At 39.5% G+C, this 26,520-nt stretch overlaps 2 protein-coding genes across 2 annotated transcripts in view; both read left to right on the forward strand.

The window, feature by feature from the left end:
- LOC120323860 (rho guanine nucleotide exchange factor 28-like) lies at nt 1-26,200 on the forward strand. The gene is made up of 4 exons (XM_039384540.1): nt 1-130; nt 9,930-10,077; nt 21,266-21,449; nt 26,131-26,200. The coding sequence occupies exons 1-4, from the start codon at nt 98-100 to the stop codon at nt 26,198-26,200; spliced, it is 435 nt and encodes a 144-aa protein (XP_039240474.1). The 5' UTR covers nt 1-97.
- ARHGEF28 (Rho guanine nucleotide exchange factor 28) overlaps nt 1-26,520 on the forward strand; it is a 113,183-nt gene that overhangs the window by 7,947 nt on the left and 78,716 nt on the right. The gene's annotated exons all lie outside the window — the stretch shown is intronic.

A 26,520-nucleotide genomic window follows, 5' to 3' on the forward strand; every position in this document is an offset into this window, starting at 1 on the left:
CTAGTTCACAGACATGAATCATGTATAATGATATCAGTACCTCCTGATGGGTGTGTAATAATTCCACTGGTTTATTCTGTTTGTAGATGCTGTGACAATGGAGTTAAGCTGCGCTGAACTACCTCTTTATGTAAGTCCTACAACACTAGGCTTCTGCCTGAAGAGTCGCTTTCTTTTGGGTAACAACTTATTCAAAAGCAGGGTGAATGAAACCAAAAACCATCCTTTGTTTTCCCTGAGACTGGAGGCTGTTGAATGTTGCTGTCTGATGCGGGGATGTCTGGAGGTGATGTGTCAATACTGTGACTCAGGTCTCTGAAGGAAGTTTCAAATTTTTCCCTTCCTTGTGATCATTATTTTCTTCTCCTTCAATAGTCTTAATGCCTATGGATTTTTTTGATTTTTAGCTTTTTGTAGATTTTAGAAGTAGCTGTAGTTAGCTTACCCTTTAGCACAGTAGTTGACACATTTACCCAACCCTATTACCCCATTTCGGATCTAACTTTCTAAATTCCTTAGTTTGTTTAGACTTCTCTTAAGGTAAGCAAGCCTTCTTTCTGTTTAAGAACATTTGTACCCTGGCTTGAACAAGATACCCCACAGACAAAGCATCCTTCAAAACCCAGAGCTTTGGAGAAGCTCCACGGACTGGATGTGCTGTGACGAAGAGGAAGATGAGGAAGAGGGGGTCCCAGAGCCCCCTGCCTCAATTCCCAGAGAGGCATGCCAGGGGGAAGATGTGGGGGCTGGATAGATCTGGGATTGGATGGACAAATACCTTAAATTGTGGAAGCCCCAGGACATGGGCGCGTGTGTCTGTACTCCTGTGGTAGTTGAAGGCATTCTATTAAAACTGCTCTCTTATCTCTATAATAATTGCCTGGTGAGTAATTTTTTGGCTGCTGGCTGATCCTTTAAGGCAACAGTCTCATTTGCAGTTTTCAAAAGCAGAGCCTGTGTAGAGACACCTTTCACCCTCTTTCCCACAACTTATGGCTGTTTTTTCCCTATCCCAAATTACCATTCTCCCTGCTTCCACAAAGCAGGAACTTGTGTGTTATGTAAAAAAAGAAGATGAAGTTTGCAATCAAGTGGATTCTTTTTCTGCAAATCCTGAAGTGATTGCTTAAAATAGATGAACTCGCAGTTAAAAAAGAGGTACTAACAGGAGTGAGTTTTTTAGCTTTGTTTACAAAGAAGGTCTGAGGTGACGTAAGTGCAGCAAGTGTAAGAAAGATGTGGTGAAACACAATCCCATCCAGGTTTCTTAGATCCTAACCTAGGATTCTAGGATGGGGAAACATCCCTCCTTGGTAACCTTTTTGGAAGTAAAAGGTACCTGTATGAAGAACATTTTTCTGCACAGTAGCTTGCTTTGCTTTGACAGCAAGTGGAAGCTGCTCCTAATTTGGTTTGCTCTTGGCATGCCCTATTATCAGACAAGGTGTGTCCCATCTCATTTACTCTTCCAAAGAAAGGAGTGCAGCTGCTTTAGATGGAGGCAGAGAGGAGGAGGTGCATTCAGTCTGCATTCACAGCTCTCTCCCCTCTGAGAATAAATGGGAGCCAGAGGAACCATGCTCCCAAAGCTCAGGCAGGAGCAAAGGAGGAGGAGTGAGTACAGCCTCGTGGCCAATCTGGCCACTTTTTTATCACATCCAATATACCTGTAGCCTATCCCTACAAAGGCATACATGTAGGGATATGTAGGCATATCCCTACATATCCCTACATGTATTACAACCTCAGTTAATTGTCCCTTGGATCCACACTGTTTTATTTACTTTTGCTACTAAATAACAATTTTGAAGTTCTTTTGATCTTTTGTTACTTTTTCACAGGATATACTCTCTCTGTAGCAGTTTTTTGGGCAAACACTTGGCTACAGGTTCATTAGCATCTTCGCTGTTTTCTTAATTTGTGATCTTGTAGTTTCTCAAGGATGGGCTGACATAATACCTCACGAGTACCTTGGGCATAGAAGGAGTTTGTATTTCCATACAGAGAGGAAAAAGTAAAACGAGGGATGTGTTTCACACCTGGGGGTGCAGGTAACAACAGCAAATTGCCGGTGTGATTTTTAATGTTCTTAAAAACAAAGCCTGCTGTACTGTTCAGCTACCATCTACCTGGATTTCCATAGGTGAGAAATGTGGTGAAACAGAGTTAATTCTAAGATGTCTTAGTTGACAAATAAGTTAATTTTATTATTCATGGGAAAAAAAAGACATAAGCCTGTTGACACTGGCCAACGAATGAAGCAAGCCAGCAGCCAGAGGCCATCTTGCCTTACCCCATTGCTGGCTTTCATGCTCCCTTAGTGTTCTGTCTGTACATTTGACAGCAGTGACATGGAAGGGGAAAAATAATTGCAGAATTCCATAATGGACATCTGCATAAACTACTTCCAGGTCAGCTTCAGAATACAACAGCATGGCTGTTATACAGTGGAGAAAATTAAAGACGAAAGTTTCAGATTAGGACTCAAAGTCCTGTTGTAAAGATCAGAAAGCAAAAGGTGGTAGAAAGTTCAAATTGGAAAGAGGATTTTAATGCATATGCAGGGATTGGACTAATTTGGTACTCTGTCAGCATCTTTTAGTTGTTTGGGCTGTAGTGCGACAGTCTTCCAAAGTGCTCCGAGTTGGTTGCTATTGTTCCAGCTGAAGACAGGTTAGAGTGCACTGTAATATTCATGCAGTCCTGGACTCTTCTGAATTCTTCAGTTCTGCACTGAACTCCATGCAAAAGGTGGTTAAATAAACAGGGTTTTATTTGTACTCTAGCAGTGTGTCTGGGAATAATTTGAGCATATCTGCTGAAAAATGTTCAGAGGTTCACAGGCAGAGGGACTCTGAAAACACCTGGTTAGGCAGTTAAAAAGTTGTGAATCATCTTGTTTGACAGAAAGAAATTCCAATTTTTTTTCTAAAATATGTTATTTGTATGGCTAGTTAGAGCTAGAGGGACAAATAAGCAGTAATTGTTACCTTCCTCACAAAAACATGAGAGAAACAGAATGAACAGAAATAATTTAACAATGTTATTCTGTTTTCTAAATGATTAAAATTCAAACTGATACATGATTCCAGTATGGTTTTGCATGATTTGAGTAGGAAGTGGCAGTAGGACTTATTGATTCTAAAGTGACTAATTGATTGTCTACCTTGCCAAGATGTTTGCCTTCCCACTTCACCCATGTTGAACTAAGAGTTGATGTGGGAAGAAGGGATAGTTTTCCATGGTCACATACAGCTCTTGTACTTGCTGCTCTTGCCATGTGTTCAGTGTCTTCTGGCCAGCCCTTTGTGGAAAGAAGACAATTTCTAGCCTATCTTGTCCATTCTGTGCTTTCATGTTCTTTGCTGTTGCAGTAGGGTTGGCCATAATTCTTAGCTCATCTGTGTGTTCATCCAGGCTGAAATCACTGAAATTACTTAGAGGGTAATTTCATAACACAGAAGAGAAATGTGATTTAAAATGTAAATATGTGTTGGCCTTTCAGCATGCATTTGCTAATGCACAGAACTGTGTTCACTGGTCTGATCCAGCGCTGGCTGGGGTCACGAGTATTTTGTTGTTGACCCCTGTGGAAGCCTGGTGAGGTCTGTCATGGGTGGTTTGCACGGGGACACACAGCAGAGCGTGCACTGGCTGGCTTCTGTTTGGATGTAGACTTGCTGCCAGAATGAGACTGAGGAAATACATGTGAAAGAATAGGATCTATTTTAAAAGATACGAAGGAAAAGAACAGGTGCTTCAAATCATGTCCATCAGCAGGCAGGTAATTTTTGTTCCCATGGTGTATTATTTCTCCTCCACTTTTTGTTTTCCTGTTCAGTCCCTAAATTGAGATTTTTCTGGGCAGGGACTTTGTGCTTACATGTATTTGTGTAGTGTCTGCAACAGTAGAGCTCTGATATCACATGGGACATGAGAATAATAAGTAGATTTGTGTATTTTAAATCAAGTCAACTGAAAGAGATAATTTCTTTTAAGTCAATGGTTGCATGTCAGAAGGGATGGTAATTTTCTATTAATATGCCTTATTGCAGAAGTTTTTTTGACCTGTGTATGTTAAGAGCTCATTCCCAAGCTTTTTAATTCCTCTGTATTATTTTATGCATGGAGATAAATTGTGTTGTTGTTGTTGACAGCAAAACACTGAATGATATTTTTAATGACAGACCAGCAAGAATGTTAATATATGTTTTGGAACTGGGCTTGAAGAAAGTTTTTTTAGTTCTTCCTTCCCTACTCCTCTGCTTTCTGATAAAAACATGCAGGATATTTTCTTCTCATTTTCTCCCTTTGCCATATGGGAGACTGAAAACTTTTCTCCACCTTACCTGTTGTCACAGTTTGATGATGGGCTAAACACAGCTTTAAGATTGGTGGTGATAAGTTAAAAAAAATAATGTCAGTTTGATGCAAAGTGCTGACTTGCTCTATGGTTCAAATTATTTAAAAACACTGGTAGATTAATTCTGTACCAGCAGTCAGATCCATGACTGTCTCTTATCCTGCTGCTGACATACAGCAGGCATAAAAGCACAAAGCCAGCATAAGCTCTGTATCATGTGCTAATTCAACAAAAATGAGATTGTGTTCCCAGGTCTGGCATGGGTCATTAGTGTGGCTGGATGTTGCTCATGGTGACATCTAAAAGGTCTTGCTGCCAGCTGTACCTTAAACTGAGCAAAGGGCTGACTGAGAGAGTTAAACAGAAGAAACAGGACTGAAGAGGACAATTTTTTGTGATAAGATGATGCCATAGAAAATAAGAACCTGGGCATATTGCATGTGCACTGAATGAAGTGCATCAATATGTGTAATACATGTTTCTTTTTAAAGTGGGTAATATTAGAGGCAACTTAGCCTAGAGTGGAATAGCAAAGAGACTTGCTGACATATGCATGTTATTACCCGTTACTGTGTTTTTTCTTTTTAGAGGAAATATATCTATTTTGCAGTAAATGAGAAGAATTTGAAGTATTTTAAATGGCTGCTGCTGGTGTTTGTTTGTTTGTTTGTTTGTTTTTCCGGGAGGCAAATCTTGCAGTTCTCAACAAAAAACTTGTTCTTCTGCCTGTGTCTGTGAACGGAGTGAGCCTAGGTTGAGGCTAGTGATGAGGCAGAAGGTGTAACTTACTTTGATGCATCAGCTTTGGGAAAATCACAGCGTATGCAATTTCAGAAACTCCCAATACGGCACATGTATTTGAGTGTGTCACTGAGGGAGGAGTATTGCAATAAGCTTGACTGAAAAAGCACAAGGTTTAAGGCTGATCTATTAAACCCCAACAAAGTAAACCACAAGCCTTCATCTCTCCTCTCCTTCAAAACAAAACGAAAACCATCCAGCTTCTAAGTAATCAACAGGCTAGAGCTCAGCTTGTGGCTGAGAACAGCTGTGCAGAAATGGAGGCTGTGCATAATTATTTAGTGTAACAGTCTGGCACATCTCTGGCCATTTTGTATCATTTGGCTACTGTGTTATCAAGGCCAAAGACTTGTTAAGCCCTTAAAGAAGCACCCGCTGCAGAAGGTGGGAGAGGCCAGACGGGTATTGTTTGGGTGGGAGGAAGTTCCCTGTGTTGTGTGTTAGGGGACCATGTGAGGGGTGCTTTCAAACAGGGTGGGCAAAATTCATCTTTGAGGAGTAGCTTGGGCACTGTTGATTCTGCCTTGAGGCACGGGAATCAACTAGTTAACATCTCTGGATCTCTTCTGTCCTTGTTCATCTTTGCTTCAAGCGTACTTTTGTCATTGGTTTGGGTCTAACAGAGTGCGTAATTTTTTTCCAGGTTATGTGGGCTACTTAGCAGTCAAAAAGATGGCTATAGCTTCTACCAGCACTTCCTTTGGAAAAGGCATATCTAAACCAAAGTGAGGAACTTGCTGATATTTCATGTCAAAAGAGAGCAGCTTATCTGTCTTCATTAGGAAATTTCTCTGTTAGTGCTTTTCTCTTCAAGGTTGTGCTGGGACCTTTATAGAAGCATCTTTTAGATTATATCCTAGGACTCAAATGGTCACGGAATGCTTTTTTCTTCACTCTTTTGACATCCTCTGCATTTCTGAAAAAGCTGCTTCACACTGAGGAAGTACCTACAGGTAGTTGGTGCCTAAAGCTAATGTGTTTTGGAGAACCTGCCATGGTGTATTTCCCATGTGCGGTCAGCGTCTTGTCCACAGGTTCAGGGGCTGAAGAGTCCAAAAGAGTGAGGTTCTCAGGGTGCTGCTTGAGTTTTGTAGTGTAAATGAGCAGAGGACTGGCTCTTCTCCAAGCAACTCTGCGTGTCCACTTAATTTTTATAAAAGTGTGTGTATAGGCTTTTGGGCAATATGTAATACTAAATATGACCCTATCATTACATACTTTGTCTCCAGTCTGTACGTGGAATTCTGCTTGCCTTGTTACTCTGAATAGAAAAAACTTTAATCATACTCAGTTGCTTCTTCTCTCAAGTCATTAAATAGGGGGAAAACCACCCTATTTTTACTTTGAATGTTATTAGCTATAGCATTAGAAAGCTAATGCTTCTAGAGAAAAGTTCAGCTTTTTTCTCCTGTCTTGTTTTTCAGTTTTTTACTCCTTGCTTGTGTGTAGATACTGTTTCATTGTGTGCTGAATCCCATTGCATTCAATTCCATTAGGGTACATGCTTTCTTAAACAAGTCCATTACAGTGCTTACTGCAATCTGTCAACAAGAAATGCCTAGTGGACATTATAAAAATATCACTGAACATTAGAAAGGCATGTTTAAAACTGTTTCCCTGTTATTAAGGTTTTGAGTATGGTTGATTTGTGTTTATTTAGAATTTCCCTACTGCTTTTTTTGCATCTTTTGTGTAGAAGTGTTCTAAGTTGCAGCTAAGTTGCAGCAAAGGTCATTAAAACTGTATGGCTGCCACTATTCTTGTCTGAGCACAAGTAAAATATAAAGATTTTCTGAAGCGAGACTTCTGAACAGTGAAAAAATAATGGTTAAATTGTAGTGGCTAGTAGCAGCTGACATAGAGGAAAATAGCCCCATTATTGCTGGAAATACTTGGCTATTTGCATTTACTTCAATGTGTTGGGTCTTGCATTTTGGGAACAAATAAGCCATTATTTTACCTGAGCACATAAATATTTTTCATGGAGCGAGTAAATACAAATGCGGTGTTTGTTTATACCATTACATTTACAGATAATGTAAATTTTCGTGGTAAAAATTTGGGAAAATAGAATTATCCAGGCTGTGTATGCAAGAATAGAGAGCAATTGTTGAAATGTGAGTGTTAGGCAGCATGGTGGCCTGGATCTGGAAGCCCACTAAAGGTCTTTTCGTATTGCCCTTGTTTTGCTGGGGCAGGTTGCTGGTGAAGAAGATGGTGTTATCTAAATGATTCTGAAGTGGAAGAAGCTTAGTTTAGGTTAATGGCCAATAATTAAGGCATGGGCTGTCTTGCTGCAGAGTAGTGATCAAGCACATTGGAAGTGCCATGGTCATCTCTTCAGTTCCTCCTGCCTGCCTGGATGCCGCCATGCTTCAGCCATGAGGGATTGCTACCTACCTATCCCTCTTCTCCTCATGAAGAGTCAGTCCCTTACTGGGATGCAGAATAGGGTCAGACTGTGTGGAGATAGGAGCTCTTGTCCCAGGGCTTTGGGGACAAGTCTTTTCTACTCCCCACCCAGGTTGTGAGGTTCAGGAGACCCTGCTGCTGTGTGCTGAACACTGTCAGCTCTCAAGTGCTCTGGAGAAACCAAGAAAAAATATATCTGAAAACCTGTTTGGTTACATTAAAAGAACTCATAGACCTATAAATCCTGTTAAAAATACAAACCTTGCTAATCTCCTCCCTGGTGCAGTGCCAGGGCAGTGTTTTCACTGGTAATAAAAGGTATAATTTACTTTATGGATCACAGAGAGGTAAATACTAACTCTTGCTCAGCCACAGGTTTAATGTGTTTAGAGTTGGTTCAGTGGCTCTCTTAATGCTGCCATAGCTGCAGCCTCCTCTCCCTAATCTTCCAACAGCAAAGTCCTCTGGGTCCATGCTCTCCCAGCTGCCTTGTATTCAGTCCACTTGACCAGTTTTCCAAAGGTAAGGCACCTGTGTGACTTATCTGGTTTGAGTTTTGGTACCTAGAGGATAACTGTTAAGCCTAAATTTTGTATTTAGAAATGCAGAAGAAATATGCCAGTTGGGATGTGTTTCCAGCTTCAGTGTCTGGAACAAACTCAGAATAAACATCACTGTGTAGAACGACAGCGTTCCCATTTCAAATGGTGTGTATATTGTATTTTATTTCTGTTTGTTTTGCTGTTTTAAACTGATACGTGAATTAGGGTTTAATTACATACTTTTAAATGCCAATAACCATAATTTTAGTTTCTTCATGTTTTTTTATTAAAATTACCTGCGAATGCCAGAGTTTTTTGCAGACCAAAGTACCCATCCACATTATTACTCAACAGACCAAAAGGGTTATTTGCAACTAACATAAAAAGATTTTTAAAAAGATGATGAATTAATAACAACAACAACAACAACAATAATAATAATATATTCTGGTTACAGTAGTGCAAAACCCAAAGAGAAATATGCGAAAACACTTGGCAATTATAATAACACTTCAGGCTACTAAAAAAGAAGTGCATTATCAGTTTCTGGGGATGACAGGTATGTTTGCTCTTGATATTGAACTCATAATGTTGTTTACACCTGTTCTTATGGAGACAGTCCTACCTGAGGAAGATTTTGTGCTGGAAACTAGCCTTTGTCTCTTCACCCCAGTTCATTAGACTCACTTATATTTAAGAGGAAAACAAATGCAGGATTCACATTGTTATGAGTGAGGAGAATGATGTCCTTGGGGAAGGCAGGCTAAGATGTGATGTTGGGGGGGTGGCAACAGTCACACTGAAGTGTGTGTTTGCCATATAATGAATAAGGCAAGGACGCTAAGGACTGTCAGGGGCATAAGTGTGTAGTGGGTTTCTGTGGCTGGGTTTTGGTAGTAGGGGGGCTACTGGGGTGGCTTCTGTTAGAAGCTTCTAGAAGCTTCCTTGAGCTGGTAGAGCCAATGCCAGTCAGCTCCAGGATGGACTTCCTGCCTCTGGCCAAGGCCAAGCCAATTAGGAGTGATAGTAATGGCTCTGTGATAATATATTTAAGAACAGAAGGTTGTTGCGCAGATGAAAATTCCAACCAGGGAAGAGCAGAGTGAGAACATGGGAACAACAATGCAGACACCAAGGTCAGTGCAGAAGGTGGGGGAGGAGGTGCTCCAGCCGCTGGAGCTGAGGCCCTGCAGCCCGTGCAGCTTGATCTACATTTCCTCCCTCAGACCTGTCAGACATTTGTTATTGTTTGCTGCTTCTCAGATCCCTTTCCTGTTCTTTTTTGAAGCTATTGTATGACAGGTTTTTCTTGGCTGGTTGCTTTCTATTTACTATAAAGAAACCCATAAACAGATATCTGGGAACTAGTATTCTTTGAAAGCAGCATATTCATTTGTAGAATTACATTGGTGCTTTTGTTTTGCAAACTGAGTCCAAGATCATTTAAAGCACTTTTGAATTTTTTATTTTTTAAAACAAAACTTGCTTTAATATTTGGGTTCACTGACTGAATTATTGTGATGCATTTTAAATAAAAAGTCAGTTACATTTTTGTGGGTCAGGATGAAGGGAATTAGTTGAAAGACATTATTTAAAATGCAGTTTTTAAAATCAACCTTCGCTTCAGCAGGCATAAAACCAGCATTATTTTCTAAGTGGAAGTAGAAAACTGCAGGTTTGTCATTGTATCATAGCCTCTCTATAGTAGAGTTATAAAGGTTATAATAAACTTGCATCTGAACTGGACGTCAGTGGATTTGTTGAAGATGAGAAATTTAGTAGATGTTTCTCAATGCAGTCTCCTTTTTCAGGGACAGGTGACTATACATGCAAAATTTGACAAGGACATTTACCTCCCAGAGGACGCCGAATTTTACTTTGTTTATGGTGGATCCCTGAAAAGATACATAATGTTTGCTGAGCGAGTTAGTGACAGTGCTCTTCAGTCCATAGTTCCAGGTGAGCCTCAACTCCTGTTTACGTTTTTCAACTCTTTCCTTAACTCAAACCCCCTTTCAAAGCTGCACATAACCAGACGATTTGGTATAACTCTTTTATGGCTCTGTATTGGAGAAAATGCAGGAGTTCGAATGATGGCCTTTGGGATCCAGGGGTGATCCTGCCTGATGGCCTTTGACCAACCAGGGGTGATCCTGCCTTTTGTAGCAATCCACGCGAGTGCAGTATCAGATGTAGACAATGTTACTGGACTTGCATAGTTAGCTATGCATTAAAGTGCAGTCTTCAGGGGTGGCATAATTTTTAATGCGTTAATTCTATGCTGTACCTGTTTGCCTCTGGGCATCCTAACACCTGCAAAAGTCCTGTTTTTCCTGAGCCTTCTCTCGGTGTAGCAGTCAGCCTGGCTTGCAAGATCCTTCTGCTGGAGGCTTGCAATGCTTGGAGCTCTGCTGGAGCTGGACATGGTACAGAGGTGTCTGCGAAACCATTCCAGGGCGCCTCACTGCGAACAGGGGGATATGTGTTGCTTCTCAGTTGGCTTTCTGCCTTGACATTGTCTGCTTCACGGATGTAACATAAACCCTACTTGTCACCTCTGTTGTGTGCTTTGTGACCTTTTCATTTGTGTGAGTAGGTGGCTACAGATGTGATGTACCTGTGCAATAGGATCTGCTTGTTATTTGTTCGTGTGTTCTAAAGGGGATTTAGAGTCTGAAAATAAGAGCAGAGTATAAAAAAGGAAAGTTCATCACCATTACGTGGTGGCTTCTTTAATCTTGTAAATGGTAAATGATTGTCATGGATTACAACTGGAGAAAAGGCAATGCTAGGCTCGTTCCAAGGCTTTTTAAATTTTTTTTTAAAGTGCCTGAAATGACATTGTTGAATGGTTGCTTCTGGGCTAGTAATAAAAACAGAGGGCTGCAGGCAACACTTAATCGTGGCAGAAGGCACGAACAGATGAAAATAAAATGTGAGGTTAAAATATAGCCTGCTGATGTTAGTGTTATTTTGTGGTGGCCAAATTAAACATAAGGGAACACAGAGCACTTTAAAAACAATTGCAGTTGTGGTAAGTACTGCTTCTTTCTGCAGTTACTAGCTTGCACATATACTTGTAGTTATACAAGGGGTATACAGGAGTATGTTGGAAAATATAGATTTGTACCCTTAGTACATTATGGTTAGCTCTCCAGTGAGACGTACAGCTTGCACCTCTTTTAGATATATGACATCCACCCTCCCTTAGATGTCAAAGCAGTAGGAGGGAAACACAAAGTCCTGAAGAGGTTTGAGAGACAAACTCCCTCGGACTTTAAGGGTCCCAGCTGTAAGTTAGAGAGTTGATACAACATTTAATCAAGTCTGCCAAGATCCTGAAACATGCATTAGTTAAAAGCTTTTGGGTTTTGGCCTGGATAGGTACAAAAAAGGATGTTAATAGATATTTTACTCAGAGTTCATGTTGCAGGCCACTCCCCCACTCTTCTCATGAGCATCATATTTTTCCTAATGCTTATCCAAGAACCTTCAGTTCTTTCTGTTGTAGTTAAAGAATGCTCACCTAAAAAGACTGGTTCTAGAATTAATCATGTTGGTATAATTTAGAGGAATGGCATTTCACAGTCTAGTTGAATCCAAGTTCATTGCTAGAAATGGTTGGTGGATGCCCTATGACAAATAAATGTAATGAGAGGAAAGAATAAAATAATTCTGAATGAGCAGTCACAGCTCTTAGAAGTGAAGTGGAATAAAAAATAACATGTATTTTCTGAACATAGATAATGTTAGTGATTAATTTAAATTAAAATTACAGGCCATGGATGCCAAGAAGCAGTTTCTGTCTCTATTAATGTACACAGGGAGTTACTCACCTGTGGTCCTCAGCAGCTGTCCCATCGCTTACAGAGAGAATCTGTCTTGCAAGTTGTCTTGCTTTCTGGTCAGTCATGCAGAATGTCTCACTGCCACTAATCAAAAGCTGTTGCTGGATAAATTTGGGCTAAGGATGAAAGATCTGCAGTTGCTGGATGGCCATTACTTATGAAGAATTGCCATTGACCTGGAACCCCCTTGGACACTGCCCAGAAGGTGGTAGGGTTTTATTTTAAGTCAGAAAACTTTTAATAGTGGTTTGGTGCACAGTTCAGGGCAGAGTATCTCACTGTTTTATCCACGTTCTCAATCCTTGTGCTTTATTTTTTGGTTAACATGAAAAAATTGTTCAGGTGTGAGAGGGGTAATCAGAGATTTGGTTTGTGCCTGGAGAGCTAAAAAGGATAATAATGGTTATTGTAACTGTCTCTCCAGGAAGTTTTTCTGCCTTGACTATCTGTGAATGTAGTTCTTTATTTATAAATGGACTCTGTCTTTGAAAGGTTAAAGAGCTTTAAAAGCTTTAAAGGGCTGCTTAAAAAAAGCAAAAGCTGTAGCAGTGAAGTTTTGCTGCTGTGATTCTAACCAAGTGAGATATTTTATCTACACAGACAAAAAGGAAGTGGTAATAAAAGAGAAGAATATGTTACTGTAGACATTCTGATATACAGAGTAAATGTAATTTTGTCACTGTTCTGTTAATGTTTATGTTTATTTAGGACTATGATCATTCTTTGGGGAGCATATCATTAAACAAGTTTTTTTTTGTGGCTTTTTTTTATTGTAGAAGAATGGGGTGAAAATATATGTGAAACTTTACATTAGGGTATGCTTTTGAAATTTTTGTAAGAAAACCACTTGAAATTTTCCAAGTTTCAGGTTTCATTGCAAACAAAAAGCTGTAGTTATGGTTTGCTTAAGAGTATAATTTTTTTTGCAGACCCAGCTGATTTATAGATGAGATTGGAAACTTGATGGCTTCACATGTTTTTCATTGAATATTTGGTGCTTTTAGCTGCTTTCCTTTTAGTATTTTAAATTGCTAAAAATTGGAAGACAGGCAGCTTCCATATGAGCCAAACAGGAATAGATATTCATGCAAGCTTTTGGGAAGTAAAAACACAGCACTTAGCCCATTTCTTTGGGTGAGCACTTTTTTCCTGTCTTAAATATTTCTAATTCTTAATGGCATATAGCTTGAAATCTGAAGGATGCTTTTTGTCTGTCTGTTGTAAACCATTCTTTAAACAGATGTGAAAACAAGTACCAAGTCTCATTCAAATATTGTTTAGACAGGAGAGAAAAAAATAAAAGGCCATTACTTGTTTCATTTTGATGTGTAGTAAATATTTGTTCACATTACTCAACTTCTGGAACAAGTGTTGGATCTTAGGAATGGGTACCTTAAGTCAAAGCCTGAAGAACTCAGCTGTAGTTTTGTTCACAAGCTTGGCTAAGTTTTTCATCAAAACCAGTTGAAACCCAACCCAGGCGTGGTAATGAGAGATGCTTGGGCATAGCCAGCTGGGTACCTTCTTGCTTGAAACACAGGCAAGAGTTATCCTCGGTGTGTTGTGAGTGCAGAGAGTCAGAGCGCATCTCAGCTGGTACCAGAGTAAGCTCTGCCAAGGCAGCTGCTATCCACATAGCAAAATTCTCTAATTTTTAGTTATGCTAATTGTTAATTTTCAGGTTTATAACAACATTTTTATGGAAAAAGAGTATGTTGCCCTTGTGAGACTTTTACAGATCTTGTATTTTTTGTTTCCATGTATTTTTCATACTTTTTCACTTTTCAGATTTAAATATATATATATAATATATATTACATTATATATATTTATATATATTATATATATACATAAACAAAATTTGAACACAGTGAAAAAGCTGAGATGTGTGCCCCAGTTGCTATACAGAGCCTCTCTGAACATTTGAAGTGTTAGATGAGCATGTCTTCAGCATGCTGCATTGGGGTTGCCTCATGGGCACTGTTGCACTTGAAGAGATGACATCTCCTTTTGTACATTGCTGTTAAATTAATGCTATTAAATGAAGGTGCAGTCTTTTGCCTTCTCTCTGAATAAAACAAAACCTGATCTGAATTCCTGGGGCCTGGAAGCCAGCTTTGCCACTATTTAGTTATTTTCAAGAGGAAGACTGCTCTTTTAGGTTTTTGGCTATTAATAGAAACAATACAATTAGAACCTGAGTTATGAAAACAAATTGTGGATCTCAGGGAAGGGAACAGTGTCTGTACGTGTTTAGTTCCCTCTAATGAACAAGGAGATTTTCCATTTTATTTCATAAATGCATTGTAGTTGTTTTCTAGGAATAGGTCTTGTGGGGTGAACTGAAATACCCAAAGTTGCTGCTTTATAGTCTGCCTTTGGGGGACACCTTCCCTTTTTCTATGGTATTTTTCACTTTACAGCCCTCTCCCTGTCCTTTTCGTTGTAAATCGCATTACTCTTTCCACTTGGTGTTAACACATTCCTGCTAAGGTACATAAGTTCAAACCTGACTGATGCATGTTTTTGATGTAAATTAAAGAAAATTCTGTCTGTCTTTTCCTTAGTGAGAATTTTAGATTACTTTTTATTCCTGTGGAAGGAAAGGGAGAGGACTGCCTGTTCTCCTTCATGGAATTAGGAAATAGTGGGAACAGTGGATAAGTATGTATAGGTCTGGTAAGATTTGTGAGGAGAGGTAATTGTTTTGTGGTCAGAATGCTCAGGGAGTTAGACAAACAGACAAATCTTTGGCCCAATATGAATTTGCCCTTTTGGAAGCTGTACATGGCAGACAGAGCAGGATGCTAGCCTGTGCATTGGGAAGCAGATGAATGTCTTTCAGTGCCTGCTGCTGACCCAGAAAACTGTGACATGGGGTAAGATATTGGCAAGCATGCTTCAACCTGTGGGTCCCCAGCGAGTGCATGATTCTCATCTCCTGGTCAATGGTAGTAACAGCAGAGAGGAGGCATTTGAGGTTCCTCTGATCACAAAGGGGCTTTTTGGGAAAAGCGCTGAGCACTTGGAGATGATCAGAGTGTTAAGAGAGCAAGTACTGTAAGAGATACAAGAGATAAAGTTTCCTATTTAAGACAATATATAAGTAGTGGACTTAGAAGCTGACTCTGTTGCTCAAGAGACCAGATACGAAGCTGTGGTCTGACCCAGCCTCAACTTTCAATCGGCACTAGATTGGAGAAGCCTGCTTTTCTAGCTGAAAGGGTGTCCCCACCTGGCATTGGGTGGTACTCAGTAAACAAGTGCTTAAACCAGACTACTGGAGAGAGCATTTGGCTGCAGTACTAAAGAATGAGGAATACCCCTCCAGAAAGAATATCCTGTGGTGTTTTGCATCTTTGTTGGGGTCACCAAGCAGCAGAGTCAACTGAAACTTCACATGATAGTGTAGGTGGGGCACCACAGGCAGCCTTTTCTGTGTGGAGCTGGTGGATGGGAACCTTTTCTAACCCTCCTGCTGCTAAAACTGCTGGAGCAAAACTCCTTTAAGCCCACCTTTGTGATGGAGCTTAATCTTCCCTCATCTCCATTTCTTCTGTAGATTGATGCCAGCCTTTGAGTGTTCACACAGGTGCACTCTCAGATGGGCTGTCACATACCTGACTTCACGTGTCAAAGTGGGGTGTACCGAAGACAGCTTTAAAAATAATCTCATAGCTAAGGGAAAAATGGAAAAATTAGCAGTAATGCATAAAAGTATGAAGCCAGAAAAAAATGGAATTTTTCAACCAGCTTTGATGTCTCCCCCTGCTTGTCAAGCCTTGAGGTTTTTAGTCTGCCTCCAGGAAATGAATGAGATTCAGAGCCTGGAACAGGCTTAGTCATTTCTGTCAGAGAGAAATACTTGGTTTTAGTTTATTTTTTTGGACATAGGAAGGGATTCAGGTGCAAGGAAGAACAAAAGGATTCTTTTAATGTTTAAAACAGACTGAGTTTGGCTCAGCTCTGTGTAACTCAAATAGAATGTTTTGGCTGGAGAACTGGGATGCAATGCAAAACAACATCTTGATAGTGCGTATTTACAGCACCACCTGCCTTGCAGTTGACCTTGTATGAATCAACCAGCAGCACTGGCTTTCAAATCTTAAGAATTGTTGGGTTTGTGTATTGATGAAAAATGGCATTTTATACCATTTGAATATGAATATGTTGTAGAAGCCTTGTGTTTCCCTTTTTTTCCTTATTCTGTTCCAGCTTTCCAAGAGTGCAGTTAAATTAATTACATTGGATTTTTTCCACTATTGGGGTGGTGGTGGTGTCTATTTCTTGACGGTTTTCTTTCTGTTGTGTTAGTTTTTTTTGTTTGGATTTCCCTCCCCCTCCCCCCCCTCCCGGCCGTTATGCCACATTTGAAATCTTCCTCAAAGGAATGGAAAAATAAAGTGCAAAGTGTGGGGAAAATGCTATTTATTCTGTCACAGTGAGGAGCTATAAGAGGAGGTGGTAAAAGAACTGAAACTAGAAAATGTTTTTAAGAAAAAAAATTTGCTAAACCCCTGTTATTTCCAAACTTTACCATTCTTTAATGCAACTCTTTTCTTTATAGGCAGATCTATTTAAAAAGCTTATTATCAGTATCCTGTCTTTTTTGTTCTTTTGCTTTGATATTGCTGATCCTGGAATACAACTGCAGCAGATTTTGGGTGAAGGGATCCCTGGTCTTATCCTCCACTCAGAGCAGGGCTTGCTTCAAGGTTGTATCAGGTTACTTAGGATCAGGTTTTGAACACTTCCACAGACAGACAGTTTGTAACCTACCTGGGTCACCTGTCCCAGCATTTGACCATCCCTGTGGTAAAAAATACTTTGCTTGTGTTGAAAGAACATGTTTACTTTTCCATTTAGACTTCTGACTTCACAATTTGTATTTCAGATTTTAGTATCATGAAGCTATTAGTTATCGCTTTATGTCATCAGGTTCTGCTCACTCTTGGGTAAGCCATGTGGGAGTAGTAAGAAGAGGGTAGCCCAGCAAACACATCATCTAGAGAAGTAAAGTATGGGGAGGAGTGTGAGTGCTGTTTCTAAGTTCACTAGAGGTGAAAGCAGCCAGTGAAGCTTCTTGGTGGTTTCGCTACTATATGTGTTCCAACTGGTCATAAACAAATCTAGCATAAAGTTAGATGAAGGTTGTTAGGGTGGGCAGATAAAAATCGGTTACTAGACTATTTGTGGTGAGATAATAGAAATTATTGTTGTAGATGGTGTTTTCAAATGACAAAGATTAATTACTATAATTTTTAAAACTCATTTCTTTTGTAGCAGGCTTATTCATACTGCCACCAGATTTGGCCACCAGAAGGGTAACTTTATCTGCTGCAATGTCAGAGCAGAGGGAAGGCTATCCCTCATCAGGGAAGGCTTCCTACAGGCTCTGTTTTTGCTGAGTGAGAAAGTCCTAATCTTATCATGCTCAGAGCAAGTTTACCTGGCTTTTTTTTGTGATGTTACAGTATACGTTGAAACCCAGTGGCCCCAGGCCAAAGTTGAGAGTAAAGTTTGCCTTTTTGTTTCTGTGTTTTTAATCTGAGTATCTGCTCAGATGTTTAGTGTGTTTGATATTGGTTGATGTTTGAAGTTGATTAATTTATCTGCTGTCTCATCATTAACAATATATATATTTATAAATATATAGTTAATATATAGTTGGAAGCATCTAAGGAGCCCACTTTGCTGTCTAAAGTTGGACTTTAGCAGAATTTAAGCACTCCAGATCAAAGAGCAATCCTGAAATATTTTTTTTAGTGAACATTTTAATCTTTGAATGCATAATGTTTGCTCAGGGTCTTGGTTCTGGACCACAGCATTTCCTGTATATTTCAGCTCCCTAGTGTACATATAAATGCACACTAGGGAGTGCTAGTGACTTTCATCACTGGCTGGTGCTCTGCTGGGGTCCAGACTGGTGGCATAGAGTTGAGTCTGCTACAGTCCTTGCGAGGGATAGTCTCTGAAGTACAGAAATAGCACTGGGGCCAGTGCAAATCACAAATGGTGTTACCAGTCTCTATTCAGAAATATAGCTTGGGAAAGGGAAGACACTAACAAACATTTTCATACTGTAACTGAATGTTACGTCAAGTGAGACATCCAGGCTTTGAGCATCGTTTTTCACTTCTGATGTGTGTCATGAGAAAGGCATCCATGTCTAAACAGCAGAGGCTTCTTGTAGCTGACTCGTAGTCAGTCTGCTGCTTTCTTGGTCTTCTGCTTTGCATCCCTTGGATTTCCTTCTGCACCATAACCCATTTTCAATTACTCTGCAACAGAGGGGGCAGGGTATGCTTCCACTAGAGGAATGATCAGAGGAAATTTGAATTTGTGTGTGTTCAAATCCCATCTAGCTGAGGAGGAAATTGTACTGAGGGCTCCCATTTTTTAAGTGGCACATCAGCCACATGTTTTGGGAAGCCTGAGCCCTGTTCATTTAAATGTTCTTCCATAGAAGAAGGTCTCAGATCCAGGCACACCAGGGTGTTTGATGCGTAGTGCTTGGCTGGGCTTTGAAGCTGTGAGTTGGAGTCAAATCCTCTGGGTTGAATTTGTTCAAGGACAGGTTGTATAGTGCTTTAAGTAAACCTCGTCTAGTGGAAGGTGTTCCTGTCCTTGGCAGGGTCTTTGGACTAAGTGGTCCTTGAAGGTTCCTTTTGACCCAAGGCTTTCTGTAGTTCCATTTAACAAAGCATTCTGCAAAGACTTGAGTTGGATTCAGTGGACTTTAAGGTTGCACATGCTTGAAAAGTTTGAAACATACATGCTATCTCTTTTAATAGTGGCTTAAACACTATAGTTCATATTAAAGTTGGTAACTAAAATATAGCAATGATCATTGACTCCAAAAACTGAAATCAGAAATGTTTTGTAGACCTTGGAGGGAAAAAGCCCTGTGGCCCTGGATCATATGCCCAGCTGGATGTATTTTTGCCTAGAACATGAAATGGGAAGACCAAGAAAAAATTTTATTGCCCAAAACCTGGGGAGAAAACTGTTGCATAGGCAGGCTAATGCACCAGGTCACATGTTGGCTAGCCACAAGTAAGAATGAGTTTGAACATGATTTTTTTTATAAATAATGACATAACATTTTGTATGTGTGTTCTAGAAATACTTAGGTACATTTTCTGTATATGTTTAGTGATATTCTGGTTTAAAGAATTTTTCCTGTATCTAAATGTTAATGTTCTGTTTCTGTTAGAACTGCAGTGAAAAATGGGTTTCAGATAATACATGCCGGTTTGCTGGCTGTTACAGTGCTAGAGTCCGTGTCCTGAAGCTCCCTTTTACTCTGATGTCTGGATTTTGTTTTGTTTATTGGAGGAAGTGTGGCCTGGTTTTCTGGGATTTGGCTGTCTGAAACTTTTAATTACGCTTGAAATGGAAGGTAAAACATCTGGATGGCTGTCATCAAATACTCAGAGCAAAAACTTTATCACCAGTGGAGATCCTACAGTAATTTTCTCTGGGGAGTGGTAGAGCAAATTCCTCAGGTTCCTTGCCATTCTGGCTTTATGTGATGTGGAGATAAAGGATTCTTTTGAATATAATAACACTTTAAATCCAACATTTTCAAAAAGGGGTTGATGACTTTCCCCTGCCCTCAGAAAGGTCTTTGCAGAAGGCAGCTCTCCTGTTAAGATGTTAAGAGGATGTACTCAGCTGAGACATGACAGCAGCCTTCAATTATGTGAAAGGAAACTGTGAAGGGAAACAAATGAAGTATTTTTCATTCAGATGGGAAAAGAAGCAGCAGGCTTATACTGAGAAAGGGTGAGCTAGATGATTGTTGTTATGGTGAGGTTAAAATTTTCCCTGGTGAATATTGCCCAAGGAAGTTATGTTGGAAGGTGTTTAGAAGAGATGAGACAAAAATTAGGCTAAAGGTAAAGAATAGACTAAAGACCACTTGAGGATTCTTCAGGATTTTTTTTTAAATTAAATATACCTGACACTTTCAGAGGGAGTACTTAAACTGAATAGGAGTCTGCTGTGAGCTACTATATTTGAGTGTAAGTAGATGACAGCTTTGCTCAGTGTATAAGTGTTTCTGAAAAAAATGCTTATTGACTTTTTGACTACATAACTAGTCTCTCTGCTAGGGGATTGCGTTCTGTCAGACAGTTTATCTTGTAAATATTGATATAGAGAGGAAATTTGGCAACAATTTTGCTGTTGACTTCAATTCTTATTATTTACACCAATGTGTGCACATACCTATGTATGCTTTGTGAGCTTCACCTTACCATTGCCTCTGGAGTGTATAATTTTCAATTACTTCTTCTGAAGTGGTTGGGTACAGGGGAAGAAGAAGTCTGTTGAATAGGGATCATAAATTTCAATGAAATTTCATGAATAACTGGAAGCCTAGTAGATTTCAGATGATTGTTCTAAGAGCTGTAGGGTAACTCCCCTTAAATACTTGACCTTGTGGAAGCACTCTCATATTTAATTTTATACTAAAATATCAGTGTATAGAACAGGTTGAGTGGCACTTGAGAATATTTTATTTATCACTTTTAAATTGCAGAGACTTTTTGTTTGAGAATATATGTAGACAGATAAATCTTTCTTTGAATAAAGGCCAGGGAATTGCTTGAATGATGATTCATGATCTAGTGATTAAGTAATTGTTGTATATCTTATTTTAAGCTTCATCCCATTGCACTTGATGATTATTTGCTGAGAAGAGAGGAGAGGAATGATTGGCACAGGAGGTCACCTTTCTGAGGGGAGAGAAACAAGAATTTTGTGGCATATTTTATGCATGTGGATGTTAGCTTAGCTTATAGCTCTCTCTACTCTTACCATCCTGATAAATAGCCTGCCTTTAAAAATCATACCACTTTTTTTTTCTTTTAAATTTTTTAATTTAGATACTTGGCTGTGTTGCCAGATGTTTTGTGTTGCTGAGACAATACAAAGCAGTGGGAAAATTGCCCCTTAACAGTCTTCTGCAGTATATTGGGGCATTTACTGATGCTGAATGCTATACTGTATATAAAGAAATAAATAAATAATGGATTATCTAATTCAAACTGTTTTCTTTGACTGATGAAATTAGATGGTATTTGGATATCCTTTAGCTCCGCATACGCAATTAAGTATCTAACTGTTGATTTCAGTGAAAGACCAAAAGTGTTTCTGCTGAAGTAATTTTTTAAGTCTGAACCTGAGCTGTGATATTTCTGCAGGTGATAACAAGTGTCTTTTAATGCCTCCTAGCAAATAAAATGCTGGTTTTTTTTACTGATGATTTTGTTTTGCTTGCTGTGTTTTTTCAGAGTCTAAACATAAAGAAACTCTTCTCCAGCTTGTGATCAAATTGGGCTTGGTTAAGCTTTCGCTGTTCCTGGAAGCCCAGCCTGGAGGGTCATTGGCATTAGCATTATCTAGTGAGGAGGGAGCAACACCATTAGATTTGGCTTTACAACATGAACACTCCAAACTAGTTGAGGCCTTCGCAAAGTGAGTAAAATGGTTTACTGCTTCCTCTGAAAATGTCCTGTCAGTTAAGGCATGTGGGTAATGCTGTTGTTTATCTTGAAAGAGTTGCCTATTTTGTGCTAGTTTCTGCTGCTTTTTGCCAGTATTATCATTTTAAGGGGTAAACTTGTGTTTACAGTTAAAGGAAGTTTGTTATTTGCATCTTTCATTACATTTGCAAGTCAATTAATAGTCAGTTAAATGACAGAGGACCAGCTGCACCATCAGGTACCTCTCCCAGAACTATTGCAGCTGAATCCTGATGCATTACAAACAAGAAAAGACATTCCTTAAAAAATATACATAGAAGTATTTGCTATAAGCAGAATCATAGGACCTGACTTTCATGAAACTTTGGCAGACTGTGATCTCTCTAAAGCTCAAGTTTGAACAAATAAAGGAGAGTCAGCAATAAAGACAGTGCTGCATTTATGACTGTTTTGCCAGAGAGCTGCCACACTGATAAATGACTTACAGGACAAGTGTTTTCTGGCACCTTTCAGCTGTCTGGAGTTCCGTCTGTACAGTCCTGAGGACCTGCATGGGGGGTGTGTGTGTATGTGTCTTGGGATACCAAATATTCAGCATCAGACACCCCTTCTTACTCTTGACTTTTCTTTGCAAATAGAGATACACAAAAATTGGGATACATTTTTACTCTATTATATGGCTCTTTTGGTTCTGGCTCCAAGCAGCCTACAGTTTATGTGAGACTTATCTATACTTCAGTATGGTGAATTCTGTTATGACTGTCTCATTTGTTTGTAATGTCCAAACAATACTGTATTCCCTTGAGATACTTTGTTTTTCACTGTTGTGGGATAACAAATCTGCTAGCTGCCAGTTGTGTCCTATGGCTATATATGGCAACATTTACAGGAAAAGGTACAATTGCTCACTTATAACAATCAGGAGAAATAGGTGTTGTCATAGCTTGCTCCTTCTGGCTTCTTTTACTAGTGAGTAACCATCTAGAGCTAATATTGTTTTTTCCCAGTTGTTAGCTAGAAGTAGCTGTGTGTTCTTAAGGCTCAGAGGAGTAATTGGTATTGTTTGTCCAGCTGTGCTTTCAGTGAATGTTTCAGATTTTCTGCCTCTGGTTTTTGCAGTGGGTGTGTTGGGGTCCTGACGGGTTGTGCCGAAGGTGAGCAGGAAGCTCACTGGGGCCATGCTTTACTTCTACCTGTGCACAGAGCACTTTAAAGAGTGATTCATTCCAGCTTCCAGGGCAGTCACTTGCTTGACATTTCAAGAGCAGAGATCTGCGATGGTGCCTGCGTGCAGTTTGTTCATGCACTGGGAGCTCTGATGCTGACATTTAGCCACACTGCACAGCACTTGCTGGAGTTGCACATTAAGCTCTTCAGAAAATACTTTTGGGCAGACCTCCTCTTTACCAGGTACTATAGCTTTTCTTCATAATTTCCAGCTCTAAACTTTTCAGGCTGGATTTGTTTTTTCTCAAGTAACCCTTTAGTTTAAGCTGCCTGTGTCACTAATCACCAGCATAATTGCATGATTAATGTTGTGGGCTTCTATTTTGTGTAAGTGTAGCACACTGTATGACTGAAGCTGGAGCATAAGAGATGTTAAGCTTTGTCAAAGCCTCCTTTGCCTCCCAAGTTGTTTTTTAATTATGGTGGACTCTATGATGAGTATCTTTCCCTGAAATCTCTATGTCTTCAATGGCATCACCATTGTATTCATTTTAATACTTTGAAATATTTAATGTAGTTCAATTTTTTTGTTTGGTACTGTGATGCCTGGGAACCTTGATCAAGAGCCAGCCCTGGTCTATTATTTACAGCAGAAATAGAGTATAGACTTTTGCTATAGAGTTTAGTTATGATATGGTTGGTCTTATTTCAGTGTAAGCTGTCTGAAGCACTATTCTGATATCCTTCAGGACATCTCAATTTCAGCAAAATAAGGAGGAGAATGCTTGCATGTACAAGTTCTTTAATAGCAGTGCAGAATTGAGATTGTACAACTATATAAAACTAGTGAGCTAAAAACATACTAAAAGTTGGCTTTTTTCCTGGTCTTGAAATTCAGCTTTTCTTTTTCATGCTTTGCTTCAGGTTTCCTTGTTTGTGCACTGATTTTCTTGAGTTATCTTTATTGCATTCTGTATTATTTTTTTTAAACTTAGAAAATGATTTGTATATTGTGTATAACAGAGAAACTTAATGTGTATGTTGTATAGTCCTTATGTATAATCTTGTGTAACTACATTGTCAAGAATTTGACTTGTTCCAATGCAAAGAAGTTGTTCTGTGTAGCTTGCAGAATCCCTACAACTGTGTGTGGCTTTTCCATTGAGACAATAGTAAACCTCAAAGGAAATCAAGACTATAATCAAGAATGCATTCTTATTTTTATAACTGGATTTTTCTTGCACTCATAAAATCTTCATTTTTCCTTCAGTCTGTGAAATGGGAAAAAAAAGTGTAGTATGTTAGATATTCTCAAAGACAAAGACTCTTAAAGGCTAAAAATTCTGCACTTGGTATTTTCAGGAAAAAACCTACTGCCGTGGATTTGTGAGTTCCCCTTTTGCTCATTCCTCTGGTCGCAGCAGTCTAGATTCTATTATGGGGACCCTGATCCCCTTCTGCTCAGCATCAGTGTTGCACCACTTTTAATAAAGCAGAAAGAAACCAAAATAATTGGGAAGATCACATGTTTATTTAGTCAATTTCTTATACACCAGATATCATCCTGGATTATATGTGAGATGATCAAACTGTCATGTTTAGACTATGTACTATGTCCAAAAGGAAAGGTAAAATTAATTTTATCTCTATTGTAAACAAGGGTTTTGAGCACTTTAGTTATATGCAAAGCACTGGTAGGGAATTAGAGATTTTTGGTGGGCATTAGAGATTTCACAATACATAGTCTTTTTAAAACAGAGGTAGAATTTGTTGCTGTACTGGAGTATTTATCTCATCTGCAGCAGACTAAGGCTGTATAACTGGTATCTTGAGACTGCATAAATGACCACATTGCTATTTTATGCTTGAGTCAGAGAGTCATGAACTTAAGAGAAGGAGCTCGTCTCATTTGTGGTGGCATGCAGCTGTGGATTTGTGTGAAATGGCTGACTTAGGGAGGAGCACAAAATATTTTTGCATTTATTCCTGCAATAAAATACTAATTTTTGTCAAGTGTGTTCTTCATTCTCTGCTCTGTGGGCTCTTTTAGTTCCTTGAGTATTCCTTAGAAGTCTAAAATGGTAATGGAAGAGTTAAAACAAGCAAACTGTCAGTAATCTACAATCACCTATAGGGGAGCCATGCCTCCACAAAACAGTTCAGAAAGGGAAAACTCACAGGTTTTGTGACTGTGCTAGGCAATACAGAAGAGAGATTTCTGAAGATGGTGAGGAACACGTGAAATTGCTTGAACTGTGTGTGACCTTCTTGGGGCAGAGATTGCTGTGGTGGTAGTGGTGCCTGTCAGTGGGGCTGTGTGGTTCATTGTGCCAACCCTGGAGACCTAGACAGGGTGTAAAGGTGATCCACTTGGCTGTCTCAGCTGCTGGGCAGCACAGCCAGTGCAGGGGAGAGGTCAGAGGAAGAGAGATCCGGAAAAGAGATCTGGGGACTGCTGGACACTTTTGAAATGGTGTCAGAGTAATGAAAAAACCAGAAAGGTCAAACCAGGATAACAATCCGAAATTATTAAGATAATTTATGATAATTTAAGTAATTTTATTACATGGTGGTGAACAGATTTAGTAGTTTCACAAGGAGGAGATGACTTCTGCCTGGTAGGCATGGGAATAGGAACTGCCTAGCACACCAACAGATGAGCAGAGAAAAATGCAACTAGCCCCACTGAGGTGGGGATCATAGCTTGACAACTTCATGGCTTTCAAATCAGTTTGGCTGCAATATTCAGCCCAGGGTCATCCCTGACTGCTTCTTTTCTGTTTAGATTACCACGTCTTTACTCTGCTGCTCTTGGTAGGTGGCAGATACATAGGCCACGCACAAGGAGCAAGTGGAGCTGTAGAGGAAACCACACAAAAGGATACATTATTTCTTCCTGCCCCCTTGCTTGTAATCTCCGAGGGTAATTGCTGAAATAAGAGTCTGGATCGTAGTCCCCAGTTTCTTTTGAGTAGGAGTGATATAGGCAGTGTGCATACGAGTGAGGGGGCAGACTGGCCAGGGGCCACAGACGTGGGAAGAGAGTGGCTCCTGCCTTCCAGGCTGGATTTACCATATAGCTAGTGTATAGACCTGGTTTATTCTCTTTATATTGCCTATCCATCAAAACTGCTTGCGGATGCTTTCAACATAAAGTAGACTTCTGAACAGAGCTGTTGTGCAAAGGCGCAGCGCTGCTTTTCTCATAAAGAAGTTCTAAGTAGTGAAGTACAAATGTTAAATCTGATCCTTTATATCCCCTGTGTATTGTAAGCAGGAGGTAACTTCTCTCTGTGGTTAGAAATATTTTATTGGTTTCCCTCTTGAGGAATTGCTGTTGGTTTCCCTTAGAAAGTAGCCAATAAAATATTCCCAGTGGAATCTATCAGTGATTTTAGTATTGCTTATAACATATTGATTTGGTAGTCTTTGATATTATTCTTGAGTTTTCAGATAATGTCTTGGGCATCAAATACAGTTACTGTAATTTTTATTTTTTTTTATAGAGTATTAATTCCAACCAAGTTGAGACAGTGGAAGGTCCAAAAATACCCTGCAGTACAACAAGCTCTGTAGAAGGTACAGGTTTTTTTCCGTAATGTTGCAATCTTTAAAAGCTCTAGAAAGTCGGCACAGATTTCTACACCATTTATTTACCCAGGAAGATCACATTTCACGTGATGTTAGAGACCTTTAAGTAAAGAACAGTGGAATATGTACGTCATACATTATGAGAGTTCTGTAAGTCGTGATGTTCCTTACAGAGCATCGGTTTTCCAATGTCAGACTGAAATTGTTCACAAAATATTATGGCATTTATACTGACTGGAAAAGCCTTAACTGATTTCATTTAAAGAGCCAGAAAAATGTGAGATAGTTCCAGGAGAGGGCAGTAT

The sequence above is a fragment of the Pipra filicauda genome, unplaced genomic scaffold (assembly GCF_003945595.2).
Source record: "Pipra filicauda isolate LSUMZ 115617 unplaced genomic scaffold, ASM394559v2 scaffold35_size7292922_pilon, whole genome shotgun sequence".
Classification (NCBI taxonomy): Eukaryota; Metazoa; Chordata; class Aves; order Passeriformes; family Pipridae; genus Pipra; species Pipra filicauda.